This window comes from Mirounga angustirostris, unplaced genomic scaffold, assembly GCF_029215605.1.
Source record: "Mirounga angustirostris isolate CCGP_5_RB_7025 unplaced genomic scaffold, mMirAng1.0.hap1 SCAF_1, whole genome shotgun sequence".
NCBI lineage: Eukaryota > Metazoa > Chordata > Mammalia > Carnivora > Phocidae > Mirounga > Mirounga angustirostris.
In genome coordinates, this window is record NW_026991709.1 from 47422038 (window position 1) to 47439230 (window position 17193).

The window sequence follows — 17193 nt, forward strand, 5'->3', positions numbered from 1 at the left end:
GAGTTAGGTAGAAGACAAATCATCTTTTGTGCTCTAGCCTGGAAGTCACATAATTTCTGCCACTCTATTAGTCAAGGCAGATACAAAAGTCCACTCAAGTCAAGGAGAGGGACATAAACTCCATCTTGCCGTGGAGAAGTGTCATCATATTATAAGAAGAGTAAGAGAGATGGGATGTCTAGTGTAGCTGTCTTTAGAAAATATACTCTTTGAGGTCTTGAGTCTGAGGGATGAAACTTTATTCCCTGGCTTTGACCGGTCGTGGCACATGTCACCAGTACCTTGGATGAACTGATTCTCTTTAGTTGAGAGCAATTCTAGAAAAGGACTCAGCTAAGTGTTCTCAGTTTCCAACACTCACAAAAGCTAGAGGAATGAGTGCTTCAAACCTGAAGGATCCAAGTGACATACAATAGCAATGTTTCTGACACCTGCATTCTTGTATGAATCCCTTTGTGGACATGTATTTCCATTTATTTTGCATATTTATCTAGAAGTAGAATTTCTGTGTCATAGGTAGGTTTATCTTTAGCTTTCTTTTCCAATTGAATTGCCTTGGCATTTGTTTGTTTGTTTGTTTTTTTGAAGCTTTTATTTATTTATTTATTTGACAGAAAGAGAAAGAGAGAGAGAGAGGGAGAGAGCACAAGCAGGGGGAGCAGCAGGCAGAAGGAGAAGCAGGCTTCCTGTTGAGCAGGGAGCTGATGCAGGGCTGGATCCCAGGACCTTTGGGATCATGACCTGAGCTGAAGGCAGACGCTTAACCTTCTGAGCCAGCGAGGTGCCCCGGCCTTGGCGTTTTTAAAAATCAACTGACTAGATATGTTCTATCTATAGTTAAGCCTTGAACCACATGAGGGTGGGAGGTGCCAACCCATTGAACTGTTAAAAATCTGTGAATAACTTTTGACTCCTCCCAAACTTAACTGCTAATAGCATACTGCAGGCCAGAACCCTTACTAATAACAAATGCAAAGGTTAACACACATTTTATGTGTTATATGCATTATATACTGTATTCTTACCATAAAGTAATCTAGAGAAAAGAAAATCTTAAGAAAATCATTAGGAAAAGATTAGTTTGTTCTTTATAGTTAAGTCTGTTTCTTGGTTTGCGTTTCTTTTTTTCCCCACTTTTCTCATTTGTTTTGTTTCTTTTTTTTTTTTTTTTTAAGATTTCATTTATTTATTTGACAGAGAGAGACACAGTGAGAGCAGGATCACAAGCAGGGGGAGTGGGAGAGGGAGAAACAGGCTTCCCGTGGAGCAGGGAGCCTGATGCGGGGCTCGATCCCAGGACCCTGGGATCATGACCTGAGCCGAAGGCAGATGCCTTAACGACTGAGCCACCCAGGCGCCCCTGTTTCTTTCCTTTTTTTTTTTTTTTAAGATTTTATTTATTTATTTGAGAGAGAGCAAGAGAGCACAAGCAGGGGGAGTGGCAGAGGGAGCGGCACAAGGAGAAGGAGAAGCAGACTCCCTGCTGAGCAGGGAGCCTGATGTGGGGCTTGATCCCAGGACCCTGGGATCATGACCTGAGCCGAAGGCAGATGCTTAACCGATTGGGCCACCCAGGTGCCCCTTGTTCATCTTGTTTCTTAAATTCCCTATATGAGTAAAAAGTCTTAAGCGGAGATTAAGGAGGGCACTTGTTGTGATGAGCACCGGGTGTTGTATGGAAGTGCTAAATCAATATATTTTACACCCGAAAACTAATATCATACTTTATGTTACATAACTGGACTTTAAATAAAAACTTAAAAAAACACAAAAACAACAATGAAAAACTATAATATGTATAAACCAAAAAAAAGAAAAAGAAGAAAATCATTAGGAAAAGGAAATATATTTGCTGTGTGTACTGTATTTATTGACAAAAATCCGTGTGTAAATGAATGTGCACAACAACCTGTGTTATTCGAGGGTCCACTGTATTTCTAAACTCTTTTTTCTACTTCACTGATCTATTTGTGTGTCATTATGCAGAGGTCATACTGTCTTGACTGCTCTGGCTATATAGTAAGTCATAACATTAGTGATATGAATTAGCCAAGTCTCTTCTTTTAAAACTCTGTTTGGGCTTTTCCAGGTCTTTTATTTTTCCATAAAAATTTTAAGCCAGGGATCGAGTCCCGCATCGGGCTCCCTGCTCGGCGGGGAGTCTGCTTCTCCCTCTGAGCCTCCTCCCTCTCATGCTCTCTGTCTCTCATTCTCTCTCTCCCAAATAAATAAATAAAATCTTTAAAAAAAAAAATTTTAAGCCAGTTTGTCAATTTCTACAAAAAAATGGTCTTTTGTTTTAGGATTTTGGCTGTATCAATTTGGGGAAAATAGATACCTTAACAACTTTGAGCCTTCCATACATATGTGGTATATATCTCCACTTATTTAGGTCTTTTAAATTTTCTCTTAATAACGGGCACTTGGACATATTTTCTTAAATTTATTTGCAAAAATTTTATGATTTTTTTTCTAATTTAATGGAAATGATTTTCAAATTATTTGCTGCTAATATGTGGAAATGAATTTCATTTTGCGTATCTATTTTGTATCATTCAGTCTTACTAAATTCACTTTTTTTGAGACATTAAGATTTTCAAAGTCTTTGGTGATGTCATCTGCAACAAAAAATGAACATTGTATTTCTTCCTTTCTTAACTTTATGCTTTTGTTTTGTTTTGCCTTTAGCACTAGCTAGCCTCTTCTGTACAATGTTGAATAAAAGTGGTTACAGAAATTAAACATTTTTTCTATCAATCTTAGGGGGAAAGCATTCAATATTACACTATTAAGTATGATGTTATTGGTAGGTTCTTCATAGAAGATTTTTATTAGCTTGAGGGAGTTTCCTTTTATTTCTTATTTGCTGAGAGTTAAAAAAAAAATGTCAGTTGCTTTTTGGCCCCTGCACTTGTTGAAATAATCATATGGTCTTCCCCCATTTTTCTGTCATATGGTGAATTAAATTAATTGATTTTCTATTGTTAAACCAACTTTGCACTCCTGGTGTAAATCTCACTTGGTCATGATATATTATCAGTTCTATATATTGCTGGATTTGGTATGCTACTTTTAAAGAATTTTTACATCTGTGTAATTGAGGTTTATTGGTCTGTGCTTTTCTGTTTTTGTAATGTTTTTGTCAGATTCTAGTATCAGGGTTATCCTGGCCTTGTGTAATATATAAGAAGCTTCTCTCTTTCTCTATTTTCTGAAAGAATTTATATGAGGCTGGTATTATTTCTTCCCTAATTCACCAGTAAAAGCGTCTGGGCTAGTAGCTGGTTGCTGTCAAGATTTTTTCCTGATCTTTGAGATTTAGCAGTTTGACCATGATATTATGTCTAAGTGTGATTTTCCTTGTATTTATTTTGCTTGGGTTTTATTGAACTTCTTGGATCTATAGGTTAAAGTTTGTAAGCAGATTTGAGAAATTTTGACCATAATTTCTTCTGATATATTATATGTCCTATTCCTTCTCTCTTTCTGGGACTCCAGTTGCATACATATTAGACTGCTCTATATTTTCTCACATACCCCTCAAACTCTATTTTTTTTTCTATCTTATTTTTCTCCCCAGATTTGAGGGGAATTTACGCATAGACTTTGAGCCACCTTTCTATATGGCATCTCTTCTTGGATAGCTCCCTTCAATTTCCAGCTGTTGTGGTAGCCCCAAACAAGTTACTTCATACCTTAATCCATTAAGACTGTGGCTTTCTGCTGGAGTTCCAGTCTCTCCTGCCATACAGACTAGGTAGTGCCCTTAGGGAAATACTGTGTAAACTTGGAATAGCCTTCAGCTTCCGTCTGCTTTTCATTGCTGCCCAAGGTCCCCAAGTAGTTTCCTTTCTTCGTTTTCTTCTTCGTCTTCTTTTTAACGTTTGTCCAGAATTTAAAAGTGTTATCTGTGGGAGGGTTAAGTTATATAATCTACTCTATCATTATTGGAGCAGGAGCTCTGCTTTCTGTATTCTTTTTTGTTTTTTTATTTATTTTTTATTTTATTTTTTTAAAGATTTTATTTATTTATTTGACAGAGAGAGACAGTGAGAGAGGGAACACAAGCAGGCGGAGTGGGAGAGGGAGAAGCAGGCTTCCTACCGAGCAGGGAGCCCGATGCGGGGCTTGATCCCAGCACCCTGGGATCATGACCTGAGTGAGAGGCAGTTGCTTAACAACTGAGCCACCCAGACCCCCCTTTTGTTTTGTTTTTAGGTAAGTAATCAGGTACTTTATTTCTCCAGGAAGTTCAAGTGTTTGCAAATTACATCAGGTGGTGGCAGGTTAAAAGAAACAAAACGAAACAAAACAAAACAAACAAAAACAAACAAAAAGAATAAAAAAAATAAAGAAAACAGCTTTTCTCAGCCTTTAATGTAAAAGTCCCTCTCATAATCTTTGCATAAATTTAGAATTACCGTATCTAAGCTCAGCTGAGGAGGATCTTGTGAATATCCAGAGCCACATAGCTGATGGCTCTGTATTCAGAGTCCCACATTTTACTGCCCGGGGATTTTGCAGATGTTGGCCCTGACAATGATTCACAAAGAATAATTGCTTCTGGGATCCCTCAGTGTTTGAGTTCCAAAATGGCCCTCTTCCTCTAATGCTCACAGCTCATGGAGATACAATAGGAGAAGCTGGCATTGTAGTAAGTCAGGAAGAGTAAGTCTTTAGCTAGTTCAGCCATGTATCAGCTGAACCTTTCCTTTATTTATTTATTTTTTTCACTTTTTTTTTTTAATATTTTATTTATTTATTTGAGAGAGAGAGAGAGAAAGCACATGAGAGGGGGGAGGGTCAGAGGGAGGAGCAGACTCCCTGCCGAGCAGGGAGCCCGATGCCGGACTCGATCCGGGGACTCTGGGATCATGACCTGAGCCGAAGGCAGTCGCTTAACCAACTGAGCCACCCAGGTGCCCCTTTCACTTTTTTTTTTAATTATGTTATTAAAGAGTGCACATACTGCATGGAGCACTGGGTGTTATACGCAAACAATGAATCATGGAACACTACCTCAAAAACTAATGACGTAATGTATGGTGATTAACATAACATAATAAAAAAAAAAGAAAAAAATGCCTTCTGTATTCTTAAGCTTAGTTAATTTGTTCACCATCCACCCTGTCTTCAATGTGGAGACCCCATGTGCCCAGCTCAAAGTAACTAGTCGTGAGATCCTTACAATCCTATTTCAAGCATGCTTCCTGAATCTGTTGACACCTATCTTCCTTAGAGCTACTGCTCTAGATTTGATCCCATTTAACTGGCCTTCCTTGTCTCCTAGCCTCAGTCACTTCCCGTATCCCTTGAGGTATCTTTTTAAAACACACACCGTAACGCGTAACTCCCTTGTTTTAATATCTCTCTAGACTCTTGCAGGATTAAATCTCCTTGGCTTGGTCTATAAACCCACTCACAATCCAGTTTGTATCCTGCTGTTCTACATAGAACCATATTCCTCATTTGTTAAACTTTGCTATGTTCCTCGGACCCCTCAGAACTTTCCATGTTTTTGTGGTTTTGCACTTTGTATCCTGCCTATTTGGGGCCATCCTTTTTTATCTGGCTTTTCTAGATTTAGTCTTAAAATCTGATTCAAATACCACCTCTTCTGGAAAGTCCTCCCTGAAGAAATTACCTCTGTCCTCAACATCTCTCTTCTATGTTCTTATCGCGCTTACAAATCTGCATGTTGACTTAGTTGGCCAGCCTATCTATCTATCTATCATCTATCTATCTATCTATCATCTATCTATCTATCTATCATCTATCTATCTATCATCTATCTATCTATCATCTATCATCTATCTATCATCTATCTATCTATCTATCTATCTATCTATCTATCTATCTATCATCTATCATCTATCTATCATCTATCTATCTATCTATCTATCTATCTATCTATCTATCTATCTATCTATCTATCATCTATCATCTATCTATCATCTACCTATCTATCCATCCATCCATCTATCTCATCTATATAATCTCCTATTTTCCCCACTAGAGTCTAATCTCCTTGATCAAGGTATTATGTCTTTCAAATGTAGTTTTTTGGTCTTTATAACCTCTTGTAAGCATTGTGTATCCTGTGTAGATTCTCGATGTATATTTTTGTTGATGATGATATTACAAAACATATTTCTCCAGAGGTACTCAGAGTAAGTGTTTTACACATAGAAATTAAAGGCCACAGACCCAAAAGGAGAAATTGATCAGCCAGTTTGTGTACTATTCTATTTTTATTGGTTTTTTTTTAGAACTATCAACCTCCTCACCAAGCATCCCTCTAGAGTTCTGCAGGAATGGTGGAACCTGGGAATATGGTGGATGCATTTGTCCAGACTTATGGAAAGGATGGAGATGTACAATCAGTAAGTTATTTGGGATGGGAATAGGGTATGAGGTTTAGGTGACATGTGTTAATAAGGACAGCAACAAAGCTTCTTGAAGTTTCTGTTAATGATTTAGTAACAGTAGGTATAGTGGGTATAGTGATGGTGGCTTTAAGGTGTGTTTGTTAGCTTAATAGCAGAATATTCTTTTGGGGCTATTTACCTATATGTTCAATATACCTAGTATGTTTCCCAACTCTCAAGTTTCTCTGTAAACTGACAGATGCTTTTCCTTCTGGTTGCAGTGTCTACTTCAGGGCAGTGGGAGGTATGATTTCCTCAGGTCCTTTCAGTTGGTGATACACTATAGTACCCCATTTCAAATATCACAATTCTAACATATTCAACTTTTCTGAAATCAAGGTACATCTTCCTATCCAAGTATATATTCAGATGAAGTTTCTGTCTTTTCATCCTTTCTCTGGATGAGATGTTATTAAATTAGTGGTTTGACTTCAGGATATGCTCTCTCCGAATCAATGTTCGAAGCTACTTCTTTTTTTAATTGAAGTATAGTTGACACACAATGTTCCATTAGTTTCAGGTGCCCAGCATAGTGATTCAGCAACTCTACCCATTATGCTGTGCTCACCACAAGTGTAGCTACCATCTGTCACCATACAACATTATTACAGTACCATTGACTCCATTCCCTGTGCTGTATCTTTCATTCCCATGACATATTCATTCCATAACTAGAAGCCTGAACCTCCCACTCCCCTTCACCCAGTTCATGAATTCCCCCACCCTCTTACCTCTGGCAACCACCAGTCTGTTCTCTGTATTTATGAAACTATTTCTATTTTTTGTTTATTCATTTTGTGTTTTAGATTCCACATGTAAGTGAAATAATATGGTATTTTTCTTTTTCTGTCTGACTTATTTCACTTAGCATAATACCCTCTGAGTCTATCCATGTTGTCGCAAATGGCATTCTTTTTTATGGCTGAGTAATAATCATATATATACATATATATATATATAGGCACTTAGGTTGCTTTCATGTCTTGGATATTATAAATAATGTTTCAAAGCTGCATCTTCATCTGTAGTATGCTTCCCAATACTCTGTACAATTTATACTGCCTGCTTAGGATCCAGAGCCTTGGGAATGCACTTCTATAATTTCCTACACTCCTACAGGCTAGTATATCTCACATGCTCCATGACTTTGGTCTTTTTGTTTTGAACCACATCCTCATGATGCCCTTTGGTACTATGGGTTCTTTATCTTTAATTTTCAAGATTTCAACTAATCTGATTTCACTGTCCTTTCTGATGTGTTAGTGACCACATTCTACCTCTACCAGGTTATATACTGTGCACATTTTAACTAGAACCTATTATCTAACATATTAGTTTTTCTAATGGTATTAGCCAGATAAAAAAAGTATGAAGTTCCAGGTGGGTCAGTGAGTCCTAAAGTCTTCTATTAGCCTTCAAATTATACTGAATAGGTTTTGAACTTTGATTTTTATCTGGTTTGAAATTTTAAAAAGAAAATTATAATTTATGATGAAAAAATTTATTTTCTTTTCATTACAGCTAATTTCTGTGAAAAGAGTACCTATGAGAGTTTAACTTTTGATAGAATTCCAGTGGGAAAATATGGATCTTCCCAGCAAAGATGTGATAAGGACACTTTGAATGGTATGTGTTTTTCCAAATATCTCCTGTTTAAGCATATGAATCACTATGCTGGGTCATACCTATCTTCCCTCCAACTAGTATTAAATCCCTGGAAGAGGGACCAAAGAAGGTTTTGTGGAAGGGTTTGGCTCCCTTTCATGATGCTCATGTTCAAAGTTTAGGATGCAACCTCACATAATTCTAATTCCCCTAAAAATTGTAATATGGATCAGTTATAAATTCCTTTTAGTCCTTCTTCTATTGGTTTATTTTCCCAGTTTCAGTTATGTCCTGGAATTTGAACATATTAATATCTGCTCATTGAGTTATATAATTGGTCTGAATTTTAAACATTAGCTATAGATTTGTACCATATCTACTTTCAGACATCATCTTTCTAGGTAGAGATGCTCAGTTAAGTCTGTCCACAGTTGATAGTTCTTCATCTCCTTGGTCATTTTAGTTATCCATCTTGGAACATTCTCCAGCTTCATCATACCTTCCTTGAAGCATGACAACCTTGCTTACATAGAGACATTCCAAGAATAAAGGAGCAAATAACATTTTTTAACTTCTAATATGCTCCCTGCTGATATCCAGGATTTTGATGACTTATTTCACTGCTGTATTAGGTAATACCTTCCAAGAGTAGCCCTTAAAAATGCATAGATTCCTTTCATGATAGCTTAGAGCCCATTATGCTGTATGATTTTCCCTTAGTGTTTTATCTGAACTTTGTTTGCATTGACTTTCTTTCTTTTTTTTTTTTTTTTTAAGATTTTTTATTTTATTTATTTGACAGAGAGACAGCGAGAGAGGAAACACAAGCAGGGGGAGTGGGAGAGGGAGAAGTAGGCTTCCCGCCAAGGAGGAAGCTTGATGCGGGCCTCGATCCCAGGACCCTGGGATCATGACCTGAGCCGAAGGCAGACGCTTAACCAACTGCGCCACCCAGGCACCCCTGCATCGACTTTCCTTTGACCAGTCCTCATATTTCTCACATCTTCCTGCAGGATATCATCATTTCCTGCAGAACTGGATATCTCAGTAATACTGCCAAGTCTAGATCATTTATGAAAACGTTTGATAGAACTTCTGTCAGTAATAACCCTGGGGAGAATTTCACATTTTATTTAGGTATTTATTTTTGTGTATGTCAAGGGCTCTTTGAAATATTGTAGTACTTACAGATACTAGTCTTTCCTGTGTGTTTCTTTATCTTATTTATTCTAAGAGATTATGTAGACCAGTATTCCATTTGCAGAATTCAAATTGCTTCTGCCCATATATATCATGCCTACTCAAATATTCATGATCCTATTCTTTACATAGGTCCTTCTAGCCTCTTGATTAAAAGTTCAGAAGGTAAAAGGCATGGGGGCTTCATGTTATTGGTACTTACTTCTTATACTCTAGGGTATGTCTGTGGATACCTATCGTCTTAATTTTTCATTTTTTGTATATCTTAACTATTTCATTATAATTTATAAAAGAGATACAGCTACAAAAAATAACGATGTGCTACCAAATCAGGAACAGTAAAAAAAAAAAAAAAAGTCAGTAATATGTCCATCAAGGGACATCACACTTGTTTGATATATATTATGTTTTTGGCTCTTAAGCATTAGTCACAGGAGGACACTGAGGTAGGATAGCTCGGTGATAATTACAGGAAATAAACCCAATGATTCAAAAAGTGTTTATTGAGAGCCAACCAAATATCAGATAAGTGCTACAACACAATAGAACTCTTTGCCTTTCAGGTGTTACTCAGATTTGGATAGAGAACGAAAGTTCAATATATAATTTAATATCTAGTAGGAATTTTTTTTTGAAGATTTTATTTATTTATTTGACAGAGAGAGAGAGACAGCAAGAGAGGGAACACAAGCAGGGGGAGAGGGAGAAGCAGGCTTCCCACTGAGCAGGGAGCTGGATGTGGGGCTCGATCCCAGGACCCTGGGATCATGACCTGAGCCGAAGACAGACGCTTAACGACTGAGCCACCCAGGGGCCCGCTCTAGTAGGAATTTTTCATATTATTTCTGATCTCTCAACCCTCATCACATCCAATTCAAAGCCCAATGTCCCTAGTTGTTGGAAGGCACATCTTCCTTGTAGACTTTGAATGTAGGAAACAGTTGACTGGTCTTTTGAATTTCAGATTTAAAAATCAAGACAAGTGACATCTGCCTAAAAGTTTCCTGTAATGACTGCCTGATTCACTTTTTCATTGCTGTATATTAAACCATCCCAAATTTTGTGGCTTCAATGAATAATGATTTAGATTTTTCGTAGTTCTATGGGTTGATGGACTGCTCGAATGTCCAAGACACCCTCACTCACATGACGCTTTGGTGCTGGCTGGACGGACTCAGTTCTCTTTCACATAGCCTCTCATCCTCCAGTAGATCAGAGCTGCTTCCTAGTACAATAGTCTCCGGACAGTGTTCCAAGAGGGCAAATCTGAAACTTCAAGTCTTCTTGAGGCCCAAGGTCTGGAACTCTCACAGAACATTCTGTTGGCCAACGCAAGTTTAAGTCTAACCCAGATTTAGAAAACGGAGGCATAGACTCTACCCCTCAGTGGGAGGAGCAGGACAATCCCACGGAGAAGGGGACGTGTACGCGAGCAGGCAGTTAGTTGCTAGTGGCCATCTTTGCAAACACTGTCTTTTTTTCTTCTTTTTTTTAAAGCGGGCAATCCAATAGCAACCCGGCTATGCAGTATTACCATATATGGAGAGATAGAATTACAAAATGTGACAATAGGAAATTGCAATGAAACTCTGGAAACGCTGGAAAAGCAGGTAGGCCATGTGGTCTGTGTGCTGGGCAAATGAAAAATGTTCCGACTGTGTGTGAAGTCTTTGTTCTTTAGATACCTAACGGTCAACTCTCAAATCAGGAATAACAAAAACTGGTAACTGAAACCACTCTTTTTTTTTTTTTTGAAGTTTATATCTGTTTGTGAAAAAGGACCGTTGGACCTGTTGGCTCAGCAAATTTTAGCAAATGATAGTCTATAACACATTTTAAATGGCCTCATCTTTTTAGAGCAGTGAAAATATATCAGAAAATAGATCACTGACATTTGAGACCAAAAGGAAGGTATTTTGATGGTTAACTGAATCAGAAAAAAGAGTAACAACAACAACAAACATCAAAGACCTTTTGAGGTGGGAACCCTAGGACCTAATGCTGGTCTCAGGGCTGTGTCCATGAGCCAGTGAAGTGGGAAATATATATGGCTAGATATTTTTTCATGCAGATTAAATTATTTTATTTTATTATTATTTTTTAAAGATTTTATTTATTTATTTGACAGAGAGAGAGAGAGAGCGAGAGCAGGAACACAAGCAGGGGGAGTGGGAGAGGGAGAAGCAGGCTTCCCGCTGAGCAGGGAGCCCGATGTGGGGCTCGATCCTAGGACCCCGGGATCATGATCTGAGCTGAAGGCAGACGCTTAACAACTGAGCCACCCAGGCGCTCCAAGATTAAATTATTTTAACCTAGTGTATACCTGTATGCAAATGAATAGAACTGCTAATATCTGGAGCCAAGAAAGGGAAGGAAAAGGAAACTTTAAGTGGTCCTTCTAAGTAAGTGCAGGACATGTTAAATATGTTATCTCATTTAGTTTTTATAGAACCTCAGTTGTTCTCACAGATAACTAGAGTGATTATACTAATTATTGAGCTACTTATTGTGTGCCAAATACTGTGCTAACATTTTACATGTTATTTATCATATTTAATTCTTATAACAACTATATATAGAGAGATATTTATGTACCTACTTTATAGATGAGGAAGCTATCTCTGAGAGGTGTAGTGAACCACAGCCAAAAAGTGATGGAGTTACTTTTTATTTTAAAGCCCACACTGTATCACTCTGGCTCCCTAATTGTAGATGGGCAGGGATAGGGGTAGAGATGGGGTTGGGAGTGGAGAGTGGAGATGGCTGCCAACTCCATAGTTCGTGCCAACTACACAGACTGGGGGAAAGACCTTATGTTCTGGAGTCTGACTACCCAGTTTTTGGCTGTGAGCTCTGACTCTTGTAAGCTGCGTGGACTCCTCTACCTCTCCAAACCTTTAAACAGGGATAAGGATGCTCCACTGACAGTGTCGTTTTTTGTACTAAATGTGATAACTCCTATAAAATATCCAGCAAAGTGCCTAGAACAGAGCAGGGACCTAGCTATTGAGTGAGAGCTTTCGTTGTTTCTGTCTATTGATTGAATATTGTTTTCAACTCTCCCCTAAGTGTGAATGGCCTGTGACCTTGGTTTGATTTTTGAAATAATGCTGCCATCTAGTGAAAAACAAAGCCACATATACACACCATAACACCTGGCTCTACTAAGGACAATACGGATTAACATGTTTTAGCCTCACAACACCAGAGCCAGGGGGCCAGTTGGTACCTGGAGATAGGGCCTAGGTCAGTGTTTCTCAATCTGTGCTGAAAAGCCTGTTTTAAAAATTTCCAATCCCTTGCAGACCGATAATTTTGTAAAATGTAATAACAATGAATTCCTAGGAAAATGGAATGAAAAAGATATATATAAAATACAAATCCTTTTTTTCTCTTTAAAAAAGGTTTTCAATTATTTATTTATTTATTATTGACGTGTAGTTGATACCTGGTGTTACATTAGTTTCAGGTGTACAACATAGTGATTAGAACAAGTCCATATGTTATGCTATGTTCACGCAAGTGTAGCTCCCATCCAAATATGGATCACTGAAAAAAATAACTAGATTCAACAGGATACAATTGTTGTGTAAGTTTCTGACCAGTTACAGTTTCTACGCTTATCTCCCTGTGAGCCCTGTAACAGTTACAGGGTTCATGGATCCCACGTTGAGTAGCATTGGTCTATCTAAGGCAGACTTAGTTAATGAATCCCAGCAGATAGTAAAGGCTGGAAAAGCCACCAGCCTGCATGTACTTTGTCCTTTACACAAGTAGAGAAGCAAACATGAAGAACTGAGTAGATGCAGGAGATCGAGGGTCAGCTAAATTCCAGTTTATTGACCTGCAATTGCTTGCAAAGTGTTTAGACATAGTTGTATAAAGTTAGAGTTGTTGTTTTTTGGTTTTTTTTAAAACAGATAGTCAATATCTCAACACAGTCTCTGAATATTTCGGCCGAAGCTCAGATTTTAACATCTGATGTCAATAGAATAACTCCAGAGGGCATCATTTCTGCCACTAGAGTGGTGGGGCAGATCTTCAACTCAACCAGAAATGCTGTACCTGAGGTAAAACTCACACGGTTTTTAAAAAAGGGGAGGGGAAGAAAAAGCAGACACAGAAAGAAAGACAAAACTAGAAACCACTTTACTTAGTTCAATAGTAAGTATGATAGTTCTACTAAGTATTATGGGCTGTAATGTTTCCACAATCAGAGCCCTGCAGTCTTACTTTGTTTCTGCTTCTGTATCCAGGCATCTGCTATTGTGTTCTTGGGGGTGGGGTAGAGGTTCTGTGAAAGACCTTGCCTGGAGGCCAGATTCAGAAGCTAAGCTTCCTGATGGACTGAATTTAAATTTTCCCCATGCCCCATCTTTAGTCTCTGCCATCTAAAACGAAACCTTCAAGTTTGAAAACTACTCACCTCTAGATTACCATGCTCACAGTGCCACTTGATACTGTAATAATGCATGATAATGATGGCGATGAGGATGTGTGATGCATGTCTGCTAGGATGATCATTTGCTGCCTTCTTCCTGGCAGGCAAAAGTAATTGCTGTAACAACAGTGAGTCAACTTCTAGATGCCGGGGAAGACGTTTTTCGGAAAGCTGCTGCTACTGCTTCTGATAAGGATGACACCTTGGCGACGTAAGCCTAATTCCAATCGGGAAAGAAAATACTACAAAGTGCTATCTAGTTTCCTAGGTTAAAGCACGAAGAGAGGTGTCTTTACTTCTCTCCTGGCTGCACTAACTGGCTGAGTCCTCTGGAATGCCGACTGAAGTCTTGGCTTTCCACCCGATCTTCATTTACTGGACAGAGTGTTGGATGTTAATTCCTGCTTCCTGGGGTGGCCATGGTCTGGGAGATAGAGAGCAACTGGGATGATTTAGACTAGAACTTATTTTCCTAGCCTTCGGTTGGCATGGCCAAGGGTCAGCCTGCATGCACAAAAGGAGCTCTTCCAACTCTTCTCAATGTACAGAGCTGAAAATAACAGCATAACTTTGCAGGACATGTTGCCCGCTCCCTACACACAACTCAGCTATCCCCAAGATCCTGGTGTATCTTGGTTAAGCTTTCTTTAGCTTTCCCAAGGCTACATTGAAAAAAAAAATCCAACTCTACCTGCTTTCTCTCTTTTTGATTCCTATGTTTTGACATACTTTTGGTTGTGTATTTATAATAAGACTTATATACTTTATTACAGAGGTCTCTTAACGAGGATTCATTGTGTTTTTACCTTATATATAGTTTTCTTGGTTTTTAAAAAATTTAGGTAAATTTATATGCTCATTATAGAAAAATAAGAAAATATACAGATGAGCAAAATTTAAAAAATTGTCCCACCTTTATTAACCTGTTGGTATATATTCTTCCAGATTTTTCTCTGTGTGTGTGTGTTTGTATCATATTACATACTCTACTGATTTATAGCTTATTTTTGTCACTTAGTAATAACTTATGAACATCTTTTCAATATAAATATCTATACATATACAACATAAATTTTAGATACTGCATAATATGAGTGAACTTTTATTTAAGCAATTCCTGTTGAAAGACATTTAGATTGCTTCAAGTCTTTTAATATTTTGAGCAATCAACATTCTTATACATAATCTCTGTTTGCATGGCCCATTATTTTTTTAGGAGAAATTCCTAGAAGTAGTTCTCAGTTTTCTAATTTTTACTGTGTTGAGCCCTCAAAGTAGAAAAAGTACAAAAGCATGAAATGGATAAGACATTCAGAAGATTGTAATTCTGAGAGATGGTGGTAGAGGTTGTTGTTTCAGCAGTTTAATTGGTGTATTTTATGACTTCAGATTTCAACAGGAGTCTGGACCCTTCTCACTGGGAGTGTGGAGACTCCCATTTTTTTTTTTTTTAAGGTTTTATTTATTTATTTGACAGAGAGAGACACAGCGAGAGAGGGAACACAAGCAGGGGGAGTGGAAGATGGAGAAGCAGGCTTCCTGTGGAGCATGGAGCCCGATGCGGGTTTTGATCCCAGGACCCTGGGATCATGATCTGAGCTGAAGGCAGCTGCTTAATGACTGAGCCACCCAGGCACTCCTAGACTCCCATTTTTCTTGAAGTTGGAGAAGGAAGTGGCCATGGGATTCAGAGTCTCTGTTCAGTGAACATGGAGCTTGAGAGCCAGAGTGGGCTCCCTTCAGAGCTGGAGGCTCTGTGCTTGCAGTCTTGCTAGAGGGAAAGGAGAAGTGTGGATGTTTTTGGTGAGAAAGCGGAGGAGAGAGCAACTATGAGATTTGGCTGAGAAAGTCACACATCATGATATAGATAAAAATACGGTCCTGACAATAAGCAATTATGAATTTTACTGGCTTAAGACATGGAGAAAAACTCGATTCTGTGTGATTTATGTGCAATATCCAAATGGCATCGAAGGAGGTGATTAGAGGATGAATAAAAATTTTAAATGTGGGATACACTGAAATATGAAATGTTACAACCACACTCATAGTAATTCCTCCCACTGTGGATTTCTAGTCTGCTTACTTTTCTAATCCTGGTCTGTCAGTTGACTCTCCCAGGTAGTCCTATGCATAAGCCCTCGTGGACTCGGAGCCTCATTCACTTAGATAAGGCTGTCGCCTCAGGCTCCAGCCCCCCAGATCAGGTCACCAAGCCCTTAGTACTCCTCAGGAACTGCCAGCAGAGGTGATGCTAAAGCTCCTCTCTCCCTGGAGAAGAAAATTAATTTTCTTCTCTGGGGAACTCTTCCTTTCCAAACTCTGTCCCCTGAACCTGGGCCTACCTGCAGGGTCTCCTGACAGACACTGGGCCTTCGTGGCCCATCTTACTTTGGCTTCTCCCTTCTTTCATTCACAATTTCCTGTTTGCATCCCTAAGCTACTGGACTCCCCTTCTCCACTCATGGGGAGAAGTGGACAGTGTGAGAGTAAAACAGGAGAGTGACAGGAAGGAAAAAAACTGCCCAGCTCCAGCTGGCTCAAGTTGTCATAGTGAAGTTCTCTAGCATCCATTCATCCATTCTCTTGGTCTAAGTTGGGAGGAGCCATGGGCAAGGTCTCTGCTGTTAAGAGCATCCTACTGCAATCAGTGAATCTAAGACCTCCTTTCTCCATTTTGACCATTTGTCACAAAGACTGAGCTATCACCCTGAAATTCAGGGCTCGTAATTGTCCTTGTTTACCTATCCTTGGGAATGCAAAACTGCTTGCCTAATACTGACCACCTTGCACGTTCACATTTCACATTTCTATTTGTATTTTTGTTCCAGCCAGCCTTTTTTGGTTAAAAGACGCCTGCTTAAATTATCTTGACCAGAGATCTATTGTAAAGAGGCTTATGGAATCTCATGGGAACCTAAAAACAGTATCATAATATGGCGGGGCTTTATGGCTTCTGGAGTAGGAAGATGGCAGGGCATCCAAGGCAGCTCCGACGGTCCCTATAGAGGAGTCTGTGAGCCTTCCTTCTGGGATAATATAATGGTTGTGGCCACAGCCTTTGGAGTCAGACAGTCCTGGGTTCAAATCTTAGCATTGTTATTTAGTCGGTACATGATGGACAAATTGATTTCTCTTGGAAGAGCATCAGATTCTTCAGTATAATATGGGAATAACTTTGAGACTCACTTCAGTAGGATTCTTGTGAGGTTCAACTGAGTTAATATATGTAAATCACTAGCACGATACTTGACTTTTATATATTTGGTCTTGAAAAAAAGTTAGCAGTTGGTCTTTATAATTAACATGACTCAATAAACATGTATGTTTCATATTCTAGTTTCTGCTCTCTCATAAATTAACCCTGTTAATGACATTGGGGAAACATAATTAAAAACAAAATCTTTTCTCAACCCAGAAATGCTCTCCACAAACATAGTAGAGAAAGAAAACACTTTTTATGGCATAAACATTAAACCAGAATGTGATGTGTATCACAGGCAAACACTAAGAGATTTC

General features: G+C 38.6%; 1 protein-coding gene across 1 annotated transcript in view; it reads left to right on the plus strand.

Annotated features, from left to right (window-relative positions):
• ADGRG7 (adhesion G protein-coupled receptor G7) overlaps positions 1-17193 on the plus strand; it is a 68825-nt gene that overhangs the window by 15189 nt on the left and 36443 nt on the right. Inside the window, exons 2-6 of the mRNA XM_064575423.1 lie at positions 6270-6383; positions 7950-8054; positions 10731-10843; positions 13154-13303; positions 13779-13885. Of these exons, the coding sequence (XP_064431493.1) occupies positions 6270-6383; positions 7950-8054; positions 10731-10843; positions 13154-13303; positions 13779-13885 (589 nt within the window). The remainder of the gene's footprint in view (positions 1-6269; positions 6384-7949; positions 8055-10730; positions 10844-13153; positions 13304-13778; positions 13886-17193) is intronic.